This window comes from Prunus mume, linkage group LG2 (genome assembly GCF_029339155.1).
Source record: "Prunus mume cultivar Tortuosa linkage group LG2, ASM2933915v1, whole genome shotgun sequence".
Taxonomy (NCBI): Eukaryota; Viridiplantae; Streptophyta; class Magnoliopsida; order Rosales; family Rosaceae; genus Prunus; species Prunus mume.
This window is the reverse complement of record NC_142699.1, coordinates 41,716,645-41,734,102: the sequence shown is the minus strand read 5'-3', so window position 1 is coordinate 41,734,102 and position 17,458 is coordinate 41,716,645. Positions and strand designations below refer to the sequence as shown.

At 39.6% G+C, this 17,458-nt stretch overlaps 1 protein-coding gene and 3 pseudogenes across 2 annotated transcripts; 3 read left to right on the top strand and 1 right to left on the bottom strand.

Annotated features, from left to right (window-relative positions):
• Positions 1-863: 863 nt before the first annotated feature.
• On the top strand, positions 864-2,870 carry LOC103322516 (UDP-glycosyltransferase 92A1 pseudogene; annotated as a pseudogene). Its single transcript, XR_016123564.1, has one exon. The product of XR_016123564.1 is annotated as a UDP-glycosyltransferase 92A1 pseudogene (transcript).
• A 110-nt stretch (positions 2,871-2,980) lies between these two features.
• LOC103322543 (uncharacterized) lies at positions 2,981-5,916 on the top strand (annotated as a pseudogene).
• Positions 5,917-6,103: 187 nt separating this feature from the next.
• LOC103322517 (uncharacterized) lies at positions 6,104-11,793 on the top strand. Its single transcript, XM_008224445.3, has 5 exons — positions 6,104-6,783; positions 7,476-8,580; positions 8,759-9,175; positions 9,353-10,927; positions 11,081-11,793. Exons 1-5 carry the CDS (start codon positions 6,287-6,289, stop codon positions 11,591-11,593), a joined length of 4,107 nt encoding a protein of 1,368 aa, XP_008222667.2. The 5' UTR covers positions 6,104-6,286; the 3' UTR covers positions 11,594-11,793.
• Positions 11,794-15,084: 3,291 nt separating this feature from the next.
• LOC103322544 (UDP-glycosyltransferase 92A1 pseudogene) lies at positions 15,085-16,612 on the bottom strand (annotated as a pseudogene).
• Positions 16,613-17,458: the final 846 nt, after the last annotated feature.

The following is a 17,458-nucleotide window of genomic DNA, read 5'->3' as shown; positions in this document are numbered from 1 at the left end:
TCTATGTGATGAAGGATGGCAATGGGCAAGAGGGCGCTGTCACCTCTGTAGTTTCAAACATATGTACAATAACATGCCATTGTATATACATATTGCAAGAAAACTCTCATATTTACATTAATGGCCCTCCAAACAAGTGTATGGTATGTTAAATTTAATCAGTCAAACTAAAGTTTGTTCTTTATATTTTGGCCTATTATATTTAAAATCCTAATTCCGTCCGTGGCCATGGGTGGTCATCAAGTCAGTATTGAGCCAAATTTGTGTATGTACATATTGTAACTTGGCCTCCACCAAAACTCACACACAGACACGACACTAATCTTGAGAGAGAGTGGACTTGGCGTAGATTATTTTGTTTTTCATCTTGTATTGAATTGAACACCAATGTCTAATAATATTATTTTTCATCGGTTGTCATTTGTCAAAGAAGAGGTAGAAAGTTCATGTGTTCTTTATGAAAATGAAAAAGAAAAATAGATGTTCAACATCATAAGAAATATGACAACACTATGATACATATAATAATATTTCTATGTAATTAATTGAGAATAACAAAACAATGTCATCCTCTCCGTTTGAACTAAATTTTTCTCCGACATCACACCTTCCTCTTTTGTCATGCAACCTTTGAATGCATTAGCTGTTAAGCATTTTAAAAGACATCCCTTCAGTGTGTAACGTGGTTGGGCCAATTCAAGAGAGTTGTGATTGTTGAAGGCTGTTCCACCACGTCAGTCTATAGAGAAATCCAATCAACGGTATGCAGAGGACAATTCCGATTTAAATTCCCCACCAATACTGTACACAAATCACGTGTTTTAATACGAATAAACAACGAAGTTGATATTTTTCGCTACGAGCATATAAGGTTTCAGTTGATATTTTCGCTCTATCCAAAACGAGCCGAATATCATATGATTCACCCATCCTATGCGTTTATGGCCATACCTTTTAGAACACATGTATTATTCTTCCTCTTCTTCTTCACCATTCCATATAATTCTCAGCCAAATCCAAATAAACAGAAAATCCCAGAGACTAAAATCAGAGATGGGATTTGAAAATGAGCATATTGTGATGCTGCCATTCATGGCTCAAGGCCATCTCATACCATTTCTAGCACTAGCAAAGCAAATCCAGCAAAGAACAAACTTCACCATCACCATTGCCTGCACCCCCCTCAACATCCAGTCCCTCCAATCCACCATTGCCACCTCATCAAACAACAACACCATCCACTTGGCTGAGCTTCCATTTTGTAGCACAGACCATGGCTTGCCCCCAAACACTGAAACCACAGAGAACCTGCCTCTCAACAAAATGATCAATCTTTTTGCTGCATCCCTCAGCCTTGAAACTCCTGCTCGCCGCCTGATCTCCAGCATCATCGAAAAAGAAGGCCGCCCTCCGCTTTGCGTAATCTCCGATGTGTTTTTCGGATGGGCTAATGATGTTGCAGACAGCTTAGGCACTGTCAATGTGAGCTTCACCACAAGTGGTGCTTATGGCACCGCAGCCTTCGTCTCCACTTGGCTTAACCTCCCACACCGCTCTACACACAGGGACTTCTTCACCCTGCCCGGGTTCCCAGAACGGTGCCGTTTCGATATCTCTCAGCTGCATCCATTTTTAAGAGCTGCAGATGGTACAGATTCTTGGTCAAGATTTTTCCAGCCCCAAATTTCACTTTCTGCTAAATCTTTTGGTTGGCTGTGTAATACTGTGGAGGAAATTGAACCCTTTGGATTGGATATCTTGAGGAATTACGTGAGGCTTCCTGTTTGGTCCATTGGGCCTCTCATTCCTAGAGAGGCACTCAAGAACTCATCCACTTCGGATGTAAGTGTCTCAAGGCAACGTGCAGGAAAAAAACTGAGTTTTCCTGCTGAGAAATGCCTTGAATGGCTCGATTCACATGGTTCAGATTCTGTTATTTATATTTCTTTTGGTTCTCAGAACACAATCAGTGAAACTCAAATGAAGGAATTGGCTATTGGGTTGGAAGAAAGTGGAAGGGCTTTCATTTGGGTCATAAGGCCTCCTGTTGGGTTTGATTTGAAAGGAGAGTTCAGAGCAGAGTGGTTGCCTCAAGGGTTTGAAGAGAGAATGATCAAAAGCCAACAAGGGTTGTTGGTGCACAGTTGGGCACCTCAGTTGGAGATTTTGTCACACAAATCCACAAGGGTGTTTGTGAGTCATTGTGGGTGGAATTCAGTGATGGAGAGCTTGAACCAGGGTGTGCCAATTGTTGGGTGGCCATTGGCAGCAGAGCAGGCTTATAATTCCAAGATGTTGGAGGAGGAGATGGGTGTGAGTGTGGAGCTGACAAGGGGTGTGCAGAGCAAAATTGTTGGGGAGGAGGTGAAGGGTGTGATTGATCTGGTGATGGATGAAAGCGGGAAAGGAGGAGAGATGAGGAAAAATGCTGCTGTGATTAAGGAGAAGATAAGAGCATCAATAAAAGATGATGATGAAGAAAAAGGGTGTTCTGTTAAGGCAATGGATGATTTTGTTGCTGCTCTTTTATCAAAGAGACAAGAATCATCAAAATCCAGTAACTCCATTGTTAGTAATTAGGTTTTTCTCTTGAAGAGAAATGAAAGCATCTTTGTAACTTTCAAGTCATTTGAGAAATGACCTATTGTTTGGAGTTCTATTTTTATTTATTTATTTATTTTTTTTGCTCTACTGTCATTTCTTATAGACTATTCATAGAGATGGGAGTCTCATATACAAGAGATTGTCATTAATTTATGGACATTCAAGAGAAAGCATTAAAAAAGATTGTTAATTGTGTGGATGTTCATAAACATCTTTGGGCACAACATGAATATATCTTATTAACAACAAAAGGCAAACTCAATTCTGCCAATTGCTCTGTCTCTTACTCACTCTCTGTTATTTCATCATACACACACACTCTCACTCATTCACTCTCTCTCTCTCTCTCTCTCTCTCTCTCTCTCTCTCTTTATGATTGGCTCTTGAAGTGTTTGGTTCTTACCTCTTTGATAAGAGGAAGATAGAGGACTGGAGAGAAGCTCTGCAGAAGCTGAGCAAGATTCGTCCAGGTGATCTTCATGATGTGCTAAAGATAAGTTATGACGCACTAGACAAGCCAAACAAGTATATCTTCCTAGAAATTGCATGTTTATTTGTAAAGATGAACATGAAGAGAGAAGATGCAATTAACATATTGAAGGGTTGTGGTTTTGCGGGCTGGATAGCCATTTCTGACCTCACAGCAAAGTCACTTATTAAGATCACTGAAGACAGTACACTGTGGATGCATGATCAGATTAGGGACATGGGAAGGCAAATTGTTAGAGACGAAAACCTTTTGGATCCCGGCATGCGCACTAGACTGTGGGATCGTGATGAAATCATGAATGTCTTCAAGGATGATAAGGTAAAGATTCGAGCATGATAAATTTTATTCTAATAATTTTTATTGTTTATACATATTCATACCTACTCGACAATAAGGAACAAGACATATACAAGGGATAGTCCTAGACTTCGAATCAAGGACAATGAAGGTGAGGGATCCGGGTGGTGACAGAATTTCTTGGAATAACTTTCGAAGAGGCCCAACTTTTACCTCTGCAGTTACATACGTTAAGGAAAGATACAAAGCACATCACCAAAATAAAGCAGAGAAAAAAAGAGAGGTTATAATTTGCTCAAAACCCCTTGCAGCAATGGTCAATCTTAGACTGCTTCAAATTAATTATGTGCATTTGGAAGGGGACTTGAAGTTTCTTCCTGCTGAGTTGAAGAAGTTACAGTGGAAAGGTTGTCCTCTGAAATCTCTCGCTTTGGATTTTTTTCCTCTCCGACTTGCCGTCCTTGATCTTTCAGACAGCAAACTCAAACGTTTGTGCGTGGGCGTGGTCACAAGGTACGTATAAGCTTAATTATCAGATCCATCATCTTCATTATTATTTTGACATTGTATGCATGTGCATGACTGATCTTTATTATTTTATCTTTCTATTTCCAGGTGGCTGAGAAACTGATGCTCTTGAATCTGACCGGCTGCTTCAATCTAACTGCTATTCCTGATTTATCTGGTAATGGGGCCTTGGAAAAGCTTATTCTTGAGCATTGCACCGGACTCACTAAGCTTCACAACTCTATTGGGAATTTGCAGACATTAGTCCACTTCAACCTTCGAGAATGTTCCAACCTCATTCAACTTCCAAATGATGTCTCCGGCCTGACAAAACTTGAGAACCTAATCCTCTCTGCTTGCTTGCAACTGAAACAACTGCCAAACAACATGGACCGCATGGTATCATTAAAAGAACTTCTCCTTGATGACACTGCTTTAATAAGTCTTCCCGAATCTATCTTCCGGCTTACAAAACTTGAAAAGCTCAGTTTGAACAGGTGCAAATATTTGAAAGGGCTCCCCGACTTGATAGGAAAGTTGTGTTCTCTGAAAGAAATCTCCCTTAACAGGTGCGAAAAATTAGAAAAAATACCGAATTCACAGGATCTTTGGCAAACCTTGAGAAACTAACTTTGCTCTGGTGTACATCACTGAGCATTATTCCCGATTCAATTGGCAACCTCAAATCGTTGATGGAGTTTTAGATTTACGGTAGTCCAATCAAAGAGCTGGTGTCCATTGGTTCATTATCAAACTTGAAGTAATTGACAGGGAACGGTCAATTTTTCAGCAGATTGCCTGATTCAGTTGGAGGTTTGAATTCTCTAGTTGTGCTAAAAATAGATGACACTAATCACAGATCTCCCACATGAGATTGGTGCCTTGAAAACACTTGAGAAGCTTGAGATGAGGAAATGTGCATCTCTTAGATCATTACCAGAATCAATTGGAAGCATGAGAGCCCTAACTTCTATAATCATAACTGAGGCTGCTATCACAGAACTGCCAGAATCAATAGGGATGTTGGAAAATCTTACCATGTTACAGTTAGACAGATGTAAGCAGTTCTGTAAGCTTCCAGCTTCAATAGGACAGTTAAAGTCCTTGCACAGATTGCTGATGGTGGAAACTGCAGTGACAGAACTACCCGAAAGCTTCGGAATGCGTTCTTGTTTAATGGTTTTAAATATGGGAAAGAAGCATCAAAAGAGGGAAGACACAGAAGAGATTAATTTTATAGTCCCAGCTTCTTTCTCAAATCTATCCTTGCTATATGAACTGCATGCTCGTGCTTGTAATATATCTGGTAAAATTGCAGATGATTTTGAGAAGTTGTCATCACTCGAAATCTTGAATCTAGGCCGTAATAACTTTTCCAGCCTTCCAGCCAGCCTGAGGGGCCTGTCTCTTCTCAAAAAGCTTCTATTACCTCACTGTAAAAAGCTCAAGGCTCTGCCTCCGCTTCCCTCGAAGTTTAGAAGAGGTGGATGCTGCAAACTGCACCTCATTAGAAAGTATCTCTGATATTTCAAACCTGGAAAACTTGGCGATGCTGAACCTTATAAGTTGTGAGAAAGTTGTGGACATTCCAGGACTTGAATGCTTGAAGTCCTTGGTAAGGTTGTATGCAAGTGGTTGCACAGCTTGCTCATCAGCTATTAAGAAAAGGCTTGCTAAGGTGCTCTCCTAACTCTCTCTCTGTCTCTGTCTTTCTCTGTCTCTCTCTCCCTCTCCCAGTGTGTATACTATATATGTATGTGTGTGTACATGTATATATACATATATAAGAAAGTGAAAGCTAGCAAGTACACACACTTATATAAGAAAGTTATAAGATAAATGTAATGCGAAGAGAGCCGCCGATGATGAAGGGGGTTGAGCTGAAGATGTGGGGGATCCATTTGGTCTATGAAGGTGATGATGATTATGAGGGAGACGAAGAATCATTAAATGAAAGCCAGCAATCTCCTTCAGAAAAGATGGCATGGTTCTTCAGCTCTTTTGAAGAAGGTGACTGAAGAAAATACTTCAGTTGACCAAAGCAAGTGAACAAAGAATGTATATGGACCCTCAGTTACGTTATCTCTATCTTCTCAGTGCAGCCTCCTTATATTCTTACTGAGTTTTATCATTTTTATTTTTACCTTAAATTTTTATGTGGCTACTTTTTTTTTGTTTTCGAGCACCTTTCCTATTGAGAGGGCAAAGAACCCTAGTGCATTGGTTTGGAGCGATGTCCAAAACGTAAGGCACAACCCAAGCGACTGGCAAGAATAGTCCAACACTTATATCACGAATGGTGCATATATAGCTGCAACTTTGATTCGAAATTATCGATCCTTCAATTGGCATCTACATTTCTCTGCACGCATAACAAGTGAAGCAGAAATGGCTGGCGAAGACGACGCCGACGACGCCGTTTCACCAACCGCGGGAGGTTTCCGGCTACGCTGGGACGTGTTCCTGAGCTTCAGCGAAGACACCCGCTCAACGATCACGAAGAATATCTACGAGGAGCTCGAGAAAAGCAGCATCCGAGTCTTCCGAGACGACGAAGGTTTGAACCGCGGGGACGAGATCGCCTCTAGTCTGCTGGAGGCGATCGAAGACTCGGCGGCGGCCATCGTCGTCTTGTCGCCGAGATATGCCGAGTCAAGGTGGTGCCTTGAAGAGCTGGCTAAGATGTGCGAGCGCAGCCGGAGACTGCACCTGATGATTCTGCCTGTGTTTTACCAAGTGGACCCCTCCGACGTTCGACGGCAGAGGGGCCCATTTGCAGAGCATTTTAGAGCTCATGAGCAAGTGTACGAAAACGCCGTCGTCTCTAGGTGGAGGAGCGCCATGGCGAAAGTCGGTGGTACAGCTGGGTATATTTTCAACGCCAGGTAGTAATTAATCGAATTAAATTAGTAATAGTACTAAAATTATAATCATAATTCATAACTAGATTCCCACTCAATCAGTTTGAAAACCCTCAAAACCCTAGCTTAGCTTAGCTACCATGCAAAAATTGAGATATGATTAGAGATTTAGTTATCTAATGTTTAAGGTTTTGGTATACGACATTCAGATATAACAAAGTGTTTTGGAAGAATTAATTAAATAAGTGTGGTGGGGTATTCTTTTCACTTTGTTTAATTCGTTCATTCATATGTAATATAGTAATTTAAATTGGGCAATACTGTATAAGATTAGCTAATGTATCTTTCTTTCCTCACCGCTCTGTCGTTTGACTCGTTTTCATTCGGATTTACGTTCTGAAGTGTGAGATTTTGGCTTGTTTCTGAGAACCACTTGTTTTCGTAAATAGCTGCTTCGTGTGTTTTGCTGCATAACATGATTTCATTCTGAGGACCACCCGTTAACTAATTGGTGTTTTCATTCTACGTCCTGTTCCTCTTGTATGATCACTGATAACATGATTTGCAGTTGATTTGTTACTTTTGGCGTGTTTCAAGATTTTTAGTTGTCAAGATAAACTTGTCTGTAACAGATACAATTAATTCCCAGGCGTTCTATGTTTTGCTTATCACCCTAAGGGCCTAAGTGATGTATTTGTGATTATGTATATTGACAGCAAAGAAGCAGAGTTGATTCAATTGTTAGTCAAAATGGTTTTGACTGAAATACACAAAACCCCTATGGGTCTTGCTGCATACACTGTGGGACTTGATTCCCGAGTTGAAGACATGATGAGGTTGTTAGATGTAAGATCTAAGCGCATTAGAGTTGTCGGAATTCATGGCATGGGCGGTGTTGGCAAGACAATGCTTGCCAAGGCTCTTTTTAATAGACTTGTGGGTTATTTTGAGTGCCACAGTTTCATCTCAAGTGTTAGAGAAATTTCAGCAGGGCTGGAGGGTTTAGTATCACTTCAAAACGGACTTATTGCTGGTCTTTCTTCTAATCAGGTGTCTGTAAATGAACTTAATATTGGCATTTCTGAAATCAAAAAAATTGTATACGAGAAGCGAGTTCTTATTGTATTGGATGATGTTGATAATGTAAACCAACTAAATGCTTTAGTTGGCAACAGACAATGGTTTTATGAAGGAAGCCGAATTATTGTTACCACAAGAGATCGAGAAGTCTTACCCAGTCATCTTGTGAACGAGTTGTATGAGGTCAGGGAGTTGCAATTCCCTCAGGCACTTCAACTTTTTAGTTACCATGCACTGAGAAGAGAAAAACCCACAGATACTTTCCTAACTCTGTCTGAGCAAATTGTGTCTCTCACAAGTGGGCTACCATTGGCTCTTGAAGTATTTGGTTCTTACCTTTTTTATAAGAGGAGAATAGAGGAATGGAGAGATGCTCTGCAGAAACTGAAACAGATTCGTCCGCGCAATCTTCAGGATGTGTTAAAGATAAGTTATGATGCACTAGATGAGCAAGAGAAGTGCATCTTTCTAGACATTGCATGTTTATTTGTAACAATGAATATGAGGAGAGAAGATGCAATTGACATATTAAAAGGTTGTGGTTTTGATGGTGAGATAGCAATTGCTGACCTCGTAGCAAAATCTCTCATTAAAGTTTATGAAGACGGTATCTTGTGGATGCACGATCAAGTTAAAGACATGGGAAGACAAATCGTTACAGAGGAAAATGTTGTAGATCCTGGCATGCGTAGTAGACTTTGGGATCATAATGAAATATTGAATGTCTTCAAGTATGATAAGGTACAGATTCCAGCACTATTATTTTTATTGTTTATATATTCTTCTGGCTAAATATAGATGTCAAAGACGCTTCGACCAAAAAAATAGATGTTGAAGACGCTTGAATGTCCTAAAGGATGATGCATTATTGTTTTTCTTCACTCAGGTTCTTACATATTTTTCCATACCTTGATAATAGGGAACAAGAAGTATACAGGGGATAGTCCTAGACTTTGAATCAATGAAAAGGCTGGTGAAGGATCCAAGTGGTGATAGAATTTCTTGGGATAACTTTCGAAGAGGCCCAACTTTTACCTCTGCAGTTACATACCTAAAAGAAAGATACAAAACATATCTTGAAACTGAAGAAGAGAAAAAGAGACAGGTTACAATTTGCTCTGAACCCCTAAGAGCAATGGTCAATCTTAGACTGCTTCAAATCAATTATCTGAATTTGGAAGGCGACTTCAAGTTTCTTCCTGCAGAGTTGAAGTGGTTACAGTGGAAAGGTTGTCCTCTGAATTCTCTTCCTTCTGATTTTCCCCCTAGCCAACTTGCCGTCCTTGATCTTTCACGCAGCAAAATAGAACATTTGTGGCATGGGGGCGGTAACAAGGTATATGCTTCACTATCTGATCCATCGTCTTTATCATTATAATTGTGTTGTGACCAGCAAGAATTTATATCACTGATCTTCATAAGTGTCTGCCTTGTATCTCTGTCTCTTCCTTTCTATTTCTTATGCACAACTAATGCAGTTTGGTAGATGCTCATACACTTTTGTTGTTTCCAGGTGGCTGAGAAATTGATGCTTTTGAATCTATATGGCTGCTTTAACCTAACCACCATTCCTGATTTATCTGGGAATCGGGCCTTGGAAAAGCTTATTCTTGAGCGTTGCAGTAAACTGACTACGCTTCATGCCTCGATTGGGAATTTGCATACATTGGTCCACTTGAACCTTCGAGACTGTGAAAACCTCATTGAACTTCCAAGTGATGTCTCCGGCCTGACAAAACTTGAGAACCTAATCCTCTCTGGTTGCTTGCAACTGAAAGAACTGCCAAGCAACATGGACAGCATGGTATCATTAAAAGAACTTCTCCTTGATGGCACTGCTGTAAAAAGTCTTCCTGAATCTATTTTCCGGTTTTCAAAACTCGAAAAGCTCAGCTTGAACCAGTGCAAACATTTGAAAGGGCTACCTGAGTTGATAGGAAAGTTGCATTCTCTGAAAGAAATCTCCCTCAACGATTCTGCTTTAGAAAAACTACCTGTTTCCTTTGGATATTTGGCAAACCTTGAGAAACTAAGTTTGCTCTGGTGTAAATCACTGACAACTATTCCTGATTCCATTGGCAAACTCAGTTCGTTAATGGAATTTCATACTTACGGTAGCGGAATCAAAGAACTTCCTGTGTCCATTGATTCATTATCAAACTTGAAGGAATTATCAACCGGACACGGTCAAATTTTGAGCAGATTGCCTGATTCAATTGGAGGTTTGAATTCTTTAGTTGTGCTAAAAATAGATCAAACATTAATCACAGAACTTCCACATGAGATTGGTGCCTTGAAGTCACTTGAGAAGCTTGAGATGAGGAAATGTGGATTTCTTAGATCATTACCAGAATCAATTGGAAGCATGAGGGCATTGACTACAATAGTCATAACTGAAGCTGATATTACTGAGTTGCCAGAATCGATAGGGAAGTTGGAAAACCTTACCATGTTACAGTTGAACAAATGTAAACACCTCTGCAAGCTTCCAGCTTCAATAGGACAATTGAATTCCTTGCACAGATTGCTGATGGTGGAAACTGCAGTGACAGAACTACCCGAAAGCTTTGGAATGCTTTCCAGTTTAATGGTTTTAAATATGAGAAAGAAGCATCAAAAGAGGGAAGATACGGAAGAGATTAAATTTATACTCCCCACTTCTTTCTCAAATCTATCACTGCTATATGAACTGCATGCCGGTGCTTGTAATATATCTGGTAAAATTGCAGATGATTTCGAGAAGTTATCATCACTTGAAGTCTTGAATCTAGGCCGTAATAACTTTTACAGCCTTCCAGCCAGCCTGAGGGGCCTGTCTCTTCTCAGAAAGCTTTTATTACCTCACTGTAAAAAGCTCAAGGCTCTGCCTCCGCTTCCCTCGAGTTTAGAAGAGGTGGATGCTGCAAACTGCACCTCATTAGAAAGTATCTCTGATATTTCAAACCTGGAAAACTTGGCGATGCTGAACCTTACAAGTTGTGAGAAAGTTGTGGACATTCCAGGACTTGAATGCTTGAAGTCCTTGGTAAGGTTGTATGCAAGTGGTTGCACAGCTTGCTCATCAGCTATTAAGAAAAGGCTTGCTAAGGTGCTCTCCTAACTCTCTCTCTGTCTCTCTGTCTTTCTCTGTCTCTCTCTCCCTCTCCCAGTGTGTATAACATATATGTATGTGTGTGTACATGTATATATACATATATAAGAAAGTGAAACACAATCATAGGTTTGGAAAATTTTGTTGCAGAGCTACATGAGGAAAATAAGCAATCTTAGCATGCCCGGGAGCAAGATACCAGACTGGTTTTCTCAAGATGTGGTTAAAACAAAAAACCGTGTTCTCAAAAGTGTGATTATAGGTGTTGTAGTCTCTCTCAACCAGCAAATACCAGATGACATAAGAGAAGAACTCCCTGCAATAGTAGACATTCTAGCACAGATCCTCATACTGGATTTTTCTATCTTCCGTTCAGCTTTGAACTTATTGGGAGTGCCAAATACAAATGAAGACCAAGTTCATTTGTGCCGATACCCAACTCACCATCCCTTGGTTTCTAAGTTGAAAGATGGATATAAGATAAGTGTGATACGGGGAGAGCCACCGATGATGAAAGGGGTTGAGCTGAAGAAGTGGGGGATCCATTTGGTCTATGAAGGTGATGATGATTATGAGGGAGATGAAGAATCATTAAATGAAAGCCAGCAATCCCCTTCAGAAAAGATGGCAAGGTTCTTCAGCTCTTTTGAAGATGGTGACTGAACCGAACCTGGAGTTTTGAAAAAGATGATTGCATTGCACCTCTGAATGAATCTAGTTTTTAGCAGATGAGGGAAATAGTTCAGCCGAACAAAGAATGTCATTATATATGTGACCCCTCTGTTACACATACATTATTTTTTCTGTTGCTTTATCAAGGATTTATATACATAACCAAAGCCAACTATTTTTTTGCCTCCTTATAGTCTGTCTGAGTTTTTATTTATTTTACTTTTCATTTTTATAAACAAAAGTAGCTACTTTTTGGATAGCTTTTTTTGATCGCAGAGTGACTTTAGTATGTTATGGCACTCTCAATAATAAAGGTCTTAAAAAAAAAAAAAAATAATGAATGGACACAATGTCGAACACGTACGGCATAAGCCCAAGTAACTGGCAAGAGTTCAATACTTTTGGTTAGCTGCAACTCTGATTTGAAAGAATATTAATTAGTTTTTCTATTTAAACTCCGTACTTTCTCTTTGTTTACCCTAACTTCTAATTTAAATTTTCTTAATTTTTAAGAAAACATTACTATCTTCCCAAACTACTCCTAAATACACACCCATCAAAAAAGAAAATTTTAAAAACTCATCAACCTCACACCCTACACCCTATTATCTTGCCCCTCACCACTCTAAGTTCACCTCAACCTTAGAATTACAGGTCTTTAATTGCAGCATCCTCAATCATTCTGGGAGGAGTCCCAAATCAAAAATAATCTCACATTATATACCTCAATTGACGACCAACAAGTCACAATTTGTATATCGTATTTAGGATTTGTGAAGAGAAGATGAGAGATAGTAGGTTTCTTGGATCGAAAAAAAGAAAAGTAATCTGGCAATAGAAAGGAGTTCGTGTTTTTTGGTGGGGGCGTTGGATGACATTTTTTGTCTTTTTACACAATAATAAAACTTAAGACCTTAATGATTTAACTATTAGGGTTTAAATAGAAAAACTTGTTATAAAACTAGGGGGAATTGTGGAGAGCAATAAGAGAAAGAGAAAGACATATAATTTGTTCTATGAACTTGTATATCATTCATCTTTGATACCTACAATTTATAGGCTTCCGGGATAGACAAACATTCACCGCCCATTATTGGTAGGTTACAAACACATAATTACAACCCATAAATGTACTAAATACAATCCTTAGTGTATAGGTTACAACGATATTATGATGTGTTTAATGGTAGTTATTATGAGTGATATTATGGTAGTCATCCACAATTAATAGATTTACAACACAACCAGAGCAATACTTCAAACTAACTTACAATTCCTAGTCATATCCAAGCAAATGTGAATCTTAAGAGAAAACAACTTTTAACTTATGTTCCTTACTAATTCCAAGCATTTTCTTGACTTCCACAAAGTCATAGAATTAGTATTGGTCATGAAGGCTCTTGGAAACACTCTCCCTCAGACTGCACCTTTCACCCACTGCAGGAGCTTGGCATCCCATAAGTTTCTCTAGAAAATAGGCAGGACATACACAATTGCTGTCACAAAATCAACATTTTTTCACAAGTCAAATGTAAATACCGAGTGTAATATATGCTGCAGCTGCATTCATCATTCAATCATTATATTTGAACCTTCCGGGTTGGTGCTAGCTCTACGAGTCACCATAGATACCTGAAATTATGTTTGAAAGAAAACTTAAAACTACATTTTAATCTTTAAGTCCAGCTGTAGACAGTCCATAAAAACCTGGCAGAATGGCTGGAAGAGCATCGAATTGCATAAAAGTGAACAAAATTTGTACTGTTTCAGTGGGACGAACACACGTCCTTTTGTGTTTATTTAATGGCCATGTGTTCATCCCACTGAAGCAAACTAGAGAAAACCCCAGTATTTTACTAGTTTAAATGATCCAAACTATTAGATCGCAGGTTATGTAAACCCTTCAAAATGTTTGTATGTTGTGGTTATGGTACTGCTTTCAATTTGTAACACATGAAACCTCACATTATGAAACATAGCTCTAGCAACTCATTCAAGCACTTCGGAAACCACGCATTATGAACGAGGCTACAGCGGGTGGGTGCAATGAAGAAGGCATTTCAGTTATGCGGAAATAGGTAAGTGGATGGAGAGGCGGTACGCAAACACAAATCAACATCTGAACTAGCCTTAAAAACATTAATGCAAGAACTGATCTAATTTTCGCAACGTACCGAACCAAGAGTTGTAAACTCATTCATTTTGCATCCGAATTCCACATGATCTAATTAGCATTGTCCTATTATCGTGAACCATTGTAAAGAATTAACCACATCAACACAACAACCAAAGTATCTGTCAAAATTAAGGAACTCACAAGAGCAATATAACAACACAGAGGAAGGGAGAGAACTTCATTTTTTTTTTTAATTATCGAGAATTATGCCTTAGGCAATTTTCTTTACTTGTGTTGTGATCAATTACTGTTGAAAAATTAGGCCTCAGGCAATTTTCTTGAATTGTGTTTTTTTTTTTGGGTATGATGATAAGCTCTGTTTCATTATTTATTTTTTTTCATTGTGGGAATTATGCCACAAGTAACGTGATTAGTGTTCTGGTTAGGCTTCTCTCAGATTTGCTAAATGTGGTCCTTTATCAATCTTGCAGATTTAGCTCTGTATTTTTTAATAAGACTGTATTGTATTTTCTAGTAATTTAAATAGATAATAATAACATGAGAGAGGATGGGTAGCGGTGACGGGGGCGGTGACGGGATTCCCCGAAAACTCTTAACCGGAGATGGGGTGGTGACGGGGGAGGGGATGGGAAGCAGGGACAGAGATGATATTGTCATACCCGATCCTTACCCGGCCCGTTGCCATCCCTACTCTCTCCTCTCTCACGGCCACGCTTTTCTCTCTTGTACAGTAGAGAAAACTCCATTCTTTTTAGTTAAAGTTGTATCTTCCGAAGACCATTTAGCTGACTTAGGCATCAAAGGACCTTTAGCCAACACCCCCAGGTGTGCTCCATTGACCGAATCTATTTTTCAGGGATCGGGGAAGAAGAGGATTGCATGTGAAGAAGAGGATCAAGTGTGAAGATGATCTTTTGCGAATATTCTCACCAGAGGAAATTTGCACAAACAAGCTTGTCATTGAAAGAAAGATGGGAAGAGGTGTGCTCAATTTTCAGGCATTACGGCTAGAGAGAGAGAGAGAGAGAGAGAGAGAGAGAGAGAGAGAGAGGGGAGAGTCCCCCCTTGGGAAACACACAGCCCCGCTTGGAAAAAGAGAGTTGAGAGAGATTTTTAGGGTTTCCCATATTCGATATTTCTTTGGTCCTTGTTTAAAAATCAAATTTAAAGCTATAGACATGATGTTCAACCTCTTGCCATATCCACGAATAGTGTTTAATATTAGAATTCCAAAGCACTTATTCTTAAGTCCCTAAAACATTGGCTCCATAATTTGCAAACAATAGTTCATTTATCAAATGACTTGGAAGTCACAAATATTCGTCCATTTATTTTAAGAGAAAAACTAATTACTAACACAATAGTTACTGGATTTTGATGATTCTTGTTTCTTTGATAAAAGAGCAGCAACCAAATCATCCATTGCCTTAACAGAAGACCCCTTTTCTTCAGCATCATCTCTTATTGATGCTCTTATCTTCTCCTTAATCTCAACGGCATTTTTCCACATCTCTCCTCCTTTTCCACCTTCATCCATCACCAAATCAATCACACCCTTCACCTCCTTCCCAACAATATTACTTTGCACACCCCTTGCCAGCTCCACACTCACACCCATCTCCTCCACCAACATCTTGGAATTATAACCCTGCTCTGCATCCAATGGCCACCCAACAATTGGCACACCCTGGCTCAAGCTCTCCATTACTGAATTCCACCCACAATGACTCACAAACACCCTTGTGGATTTGTGTGACAAAATCTCCAACTGAGGTGCCCAGTTGTGCAACAACAAGCCTTGTTTGCTTTTGCTCATTCTCTCTTCAAATCCTTGAGGCAGCCACTCTTCTCTGAACTCTCCTTTCAAATCAAACCCTACTGGAGGCCTTATGACCCAAATGAAAGCCCTCCCACTTTCTTCCAACCCAATAGCCAATTCCTTCATTTGGGTTTCACTGATTGTGGTCTGAGAACCAAACGAAATATAAATAACAGAATCTGAAGCATGTCGATCAAGCCATATTCAAGGCATTTCTCAGCAGGAAAACTCAGGTTTTTTCCTGCACGTTGCCTTGAGACACTTAAATCCAAAGTTGATGTGTTCTTGAGTGCCTCTCTAGGAATGAGAGGTCCAGTGGACCAAACAGGACGCCTCAAGTTTTTCCACAAGATATCCAATCCAAAGGGTTCAATTTCCTCCACAGTATTGCACAGCCAACCAAAAGAATTAGTAGAAAGTGAAATTTGAGGCTGGAAAAATCTGGACCAAGAATCTGTACCATCTGCAGCTCTTATAAATGGATGCAGCTGAGAGATATCGAAACAGCACCGTTCTGGGAACCCAGGAACGGTGAAGAAGTCCTCCTCTGTAGAGCGGTGTGGAGGTTGAGCCAAATGGAGGTGGAGGCTGCTGTTCCACACGCACCACCTGTGGTGAAGCTCACATTGACAGTGCCTAAGCTGTCTGCAACATCATTAGCCCATCCGAAAAACACATCAGAGATTATGCAAAGCGGCGGGCGACCTTCCTTTTCCATGATGTCGGAGATTAAGCGGCGAGCAGGAACTTCAAGGCTGACAGAAGCAGCAAAAAGATTGATCTGTTCGCTGAGAGGCAAGTTCTCTGGGGTTTCAGTGTTTGGGGGCAAGCCATGGTCTGTGCTACAAAATGAAAGCTCAGCCAAGTTGATGGTGTTGTTGTTTGATGAGGTAGCAATGGTGGATTGGAGGGACTGGATGTTGAGGGGGGTTGTGGCAATGGTGATGGTGAAGTTTGTTCTTTGATGGATTTGCTTTGCCAGTGCTAGAAATGGTATGATATGGCCTTGAGCCAAGAATGGCAGCATCACAATGTGCTCATTTTCAAATCCCATCTCTGATTTTGGGTTTTTCTGATCCTTTGGATTTGGGTGAAATTATATGTAATGGTGAAGAAGAAGAATAATATATATGCTGTTTTGAAAGGTATGAGCATAAATGCATGCGTGGGATGGGAGAAATTTATGATATTAGGCTCCGTTTGATGGAGGGATGTCAAAGGAATTATTTGGATTTGACAAGCCCAAATTTGCTATAAGAACAAAAACCAGGTTAGATTGAATGTATTTTAAATAACTAAATGTATTACATTTAAAATCACTACTGCAAGGAATAATTTGAATTGTAATTTTGTTCCTTTTTCTCTTGTCCCAATTCTTGGTATACATGAATTGTAATAGTCGATACAAATAATTTTACTCGATAATGTTATCTAAATTCATCGATTTAGAATCCCTACATCCAAATGTAATATGTGCTCGAAGTTGGTATTAGAGTACATCGTTGTAGTATAACTCGTCCACGTGTTTGTGTAAAATATCATAACATGTGAAACTCAATATACCATGCTACCACATTCATGTACCATACGATAATTTCTCCGCATTTTACATAGATCTAGTGAATTGGCCAAACTTTTGGTCTTAATCTTATCCTTAAAGGTCTACAAAAATTCACTATTTAACAAACTCTTAAGGGTTCGTTTGGATGAGTCACTTGGACAAGATTTGGGCTTTCCTGGCACTTATAAGTTCTGTAAGATGAGACTTTGTGAAACCCAAGTCCCTTCATTAAGGCCGGCCTAAGCAAGCGTTATTTCGAAATTCATTATGATCACCACCAACGAACCATAAAAGTCATTAAATATTTGGATACCACTAAGCATTTAAAGACTTTTTAAA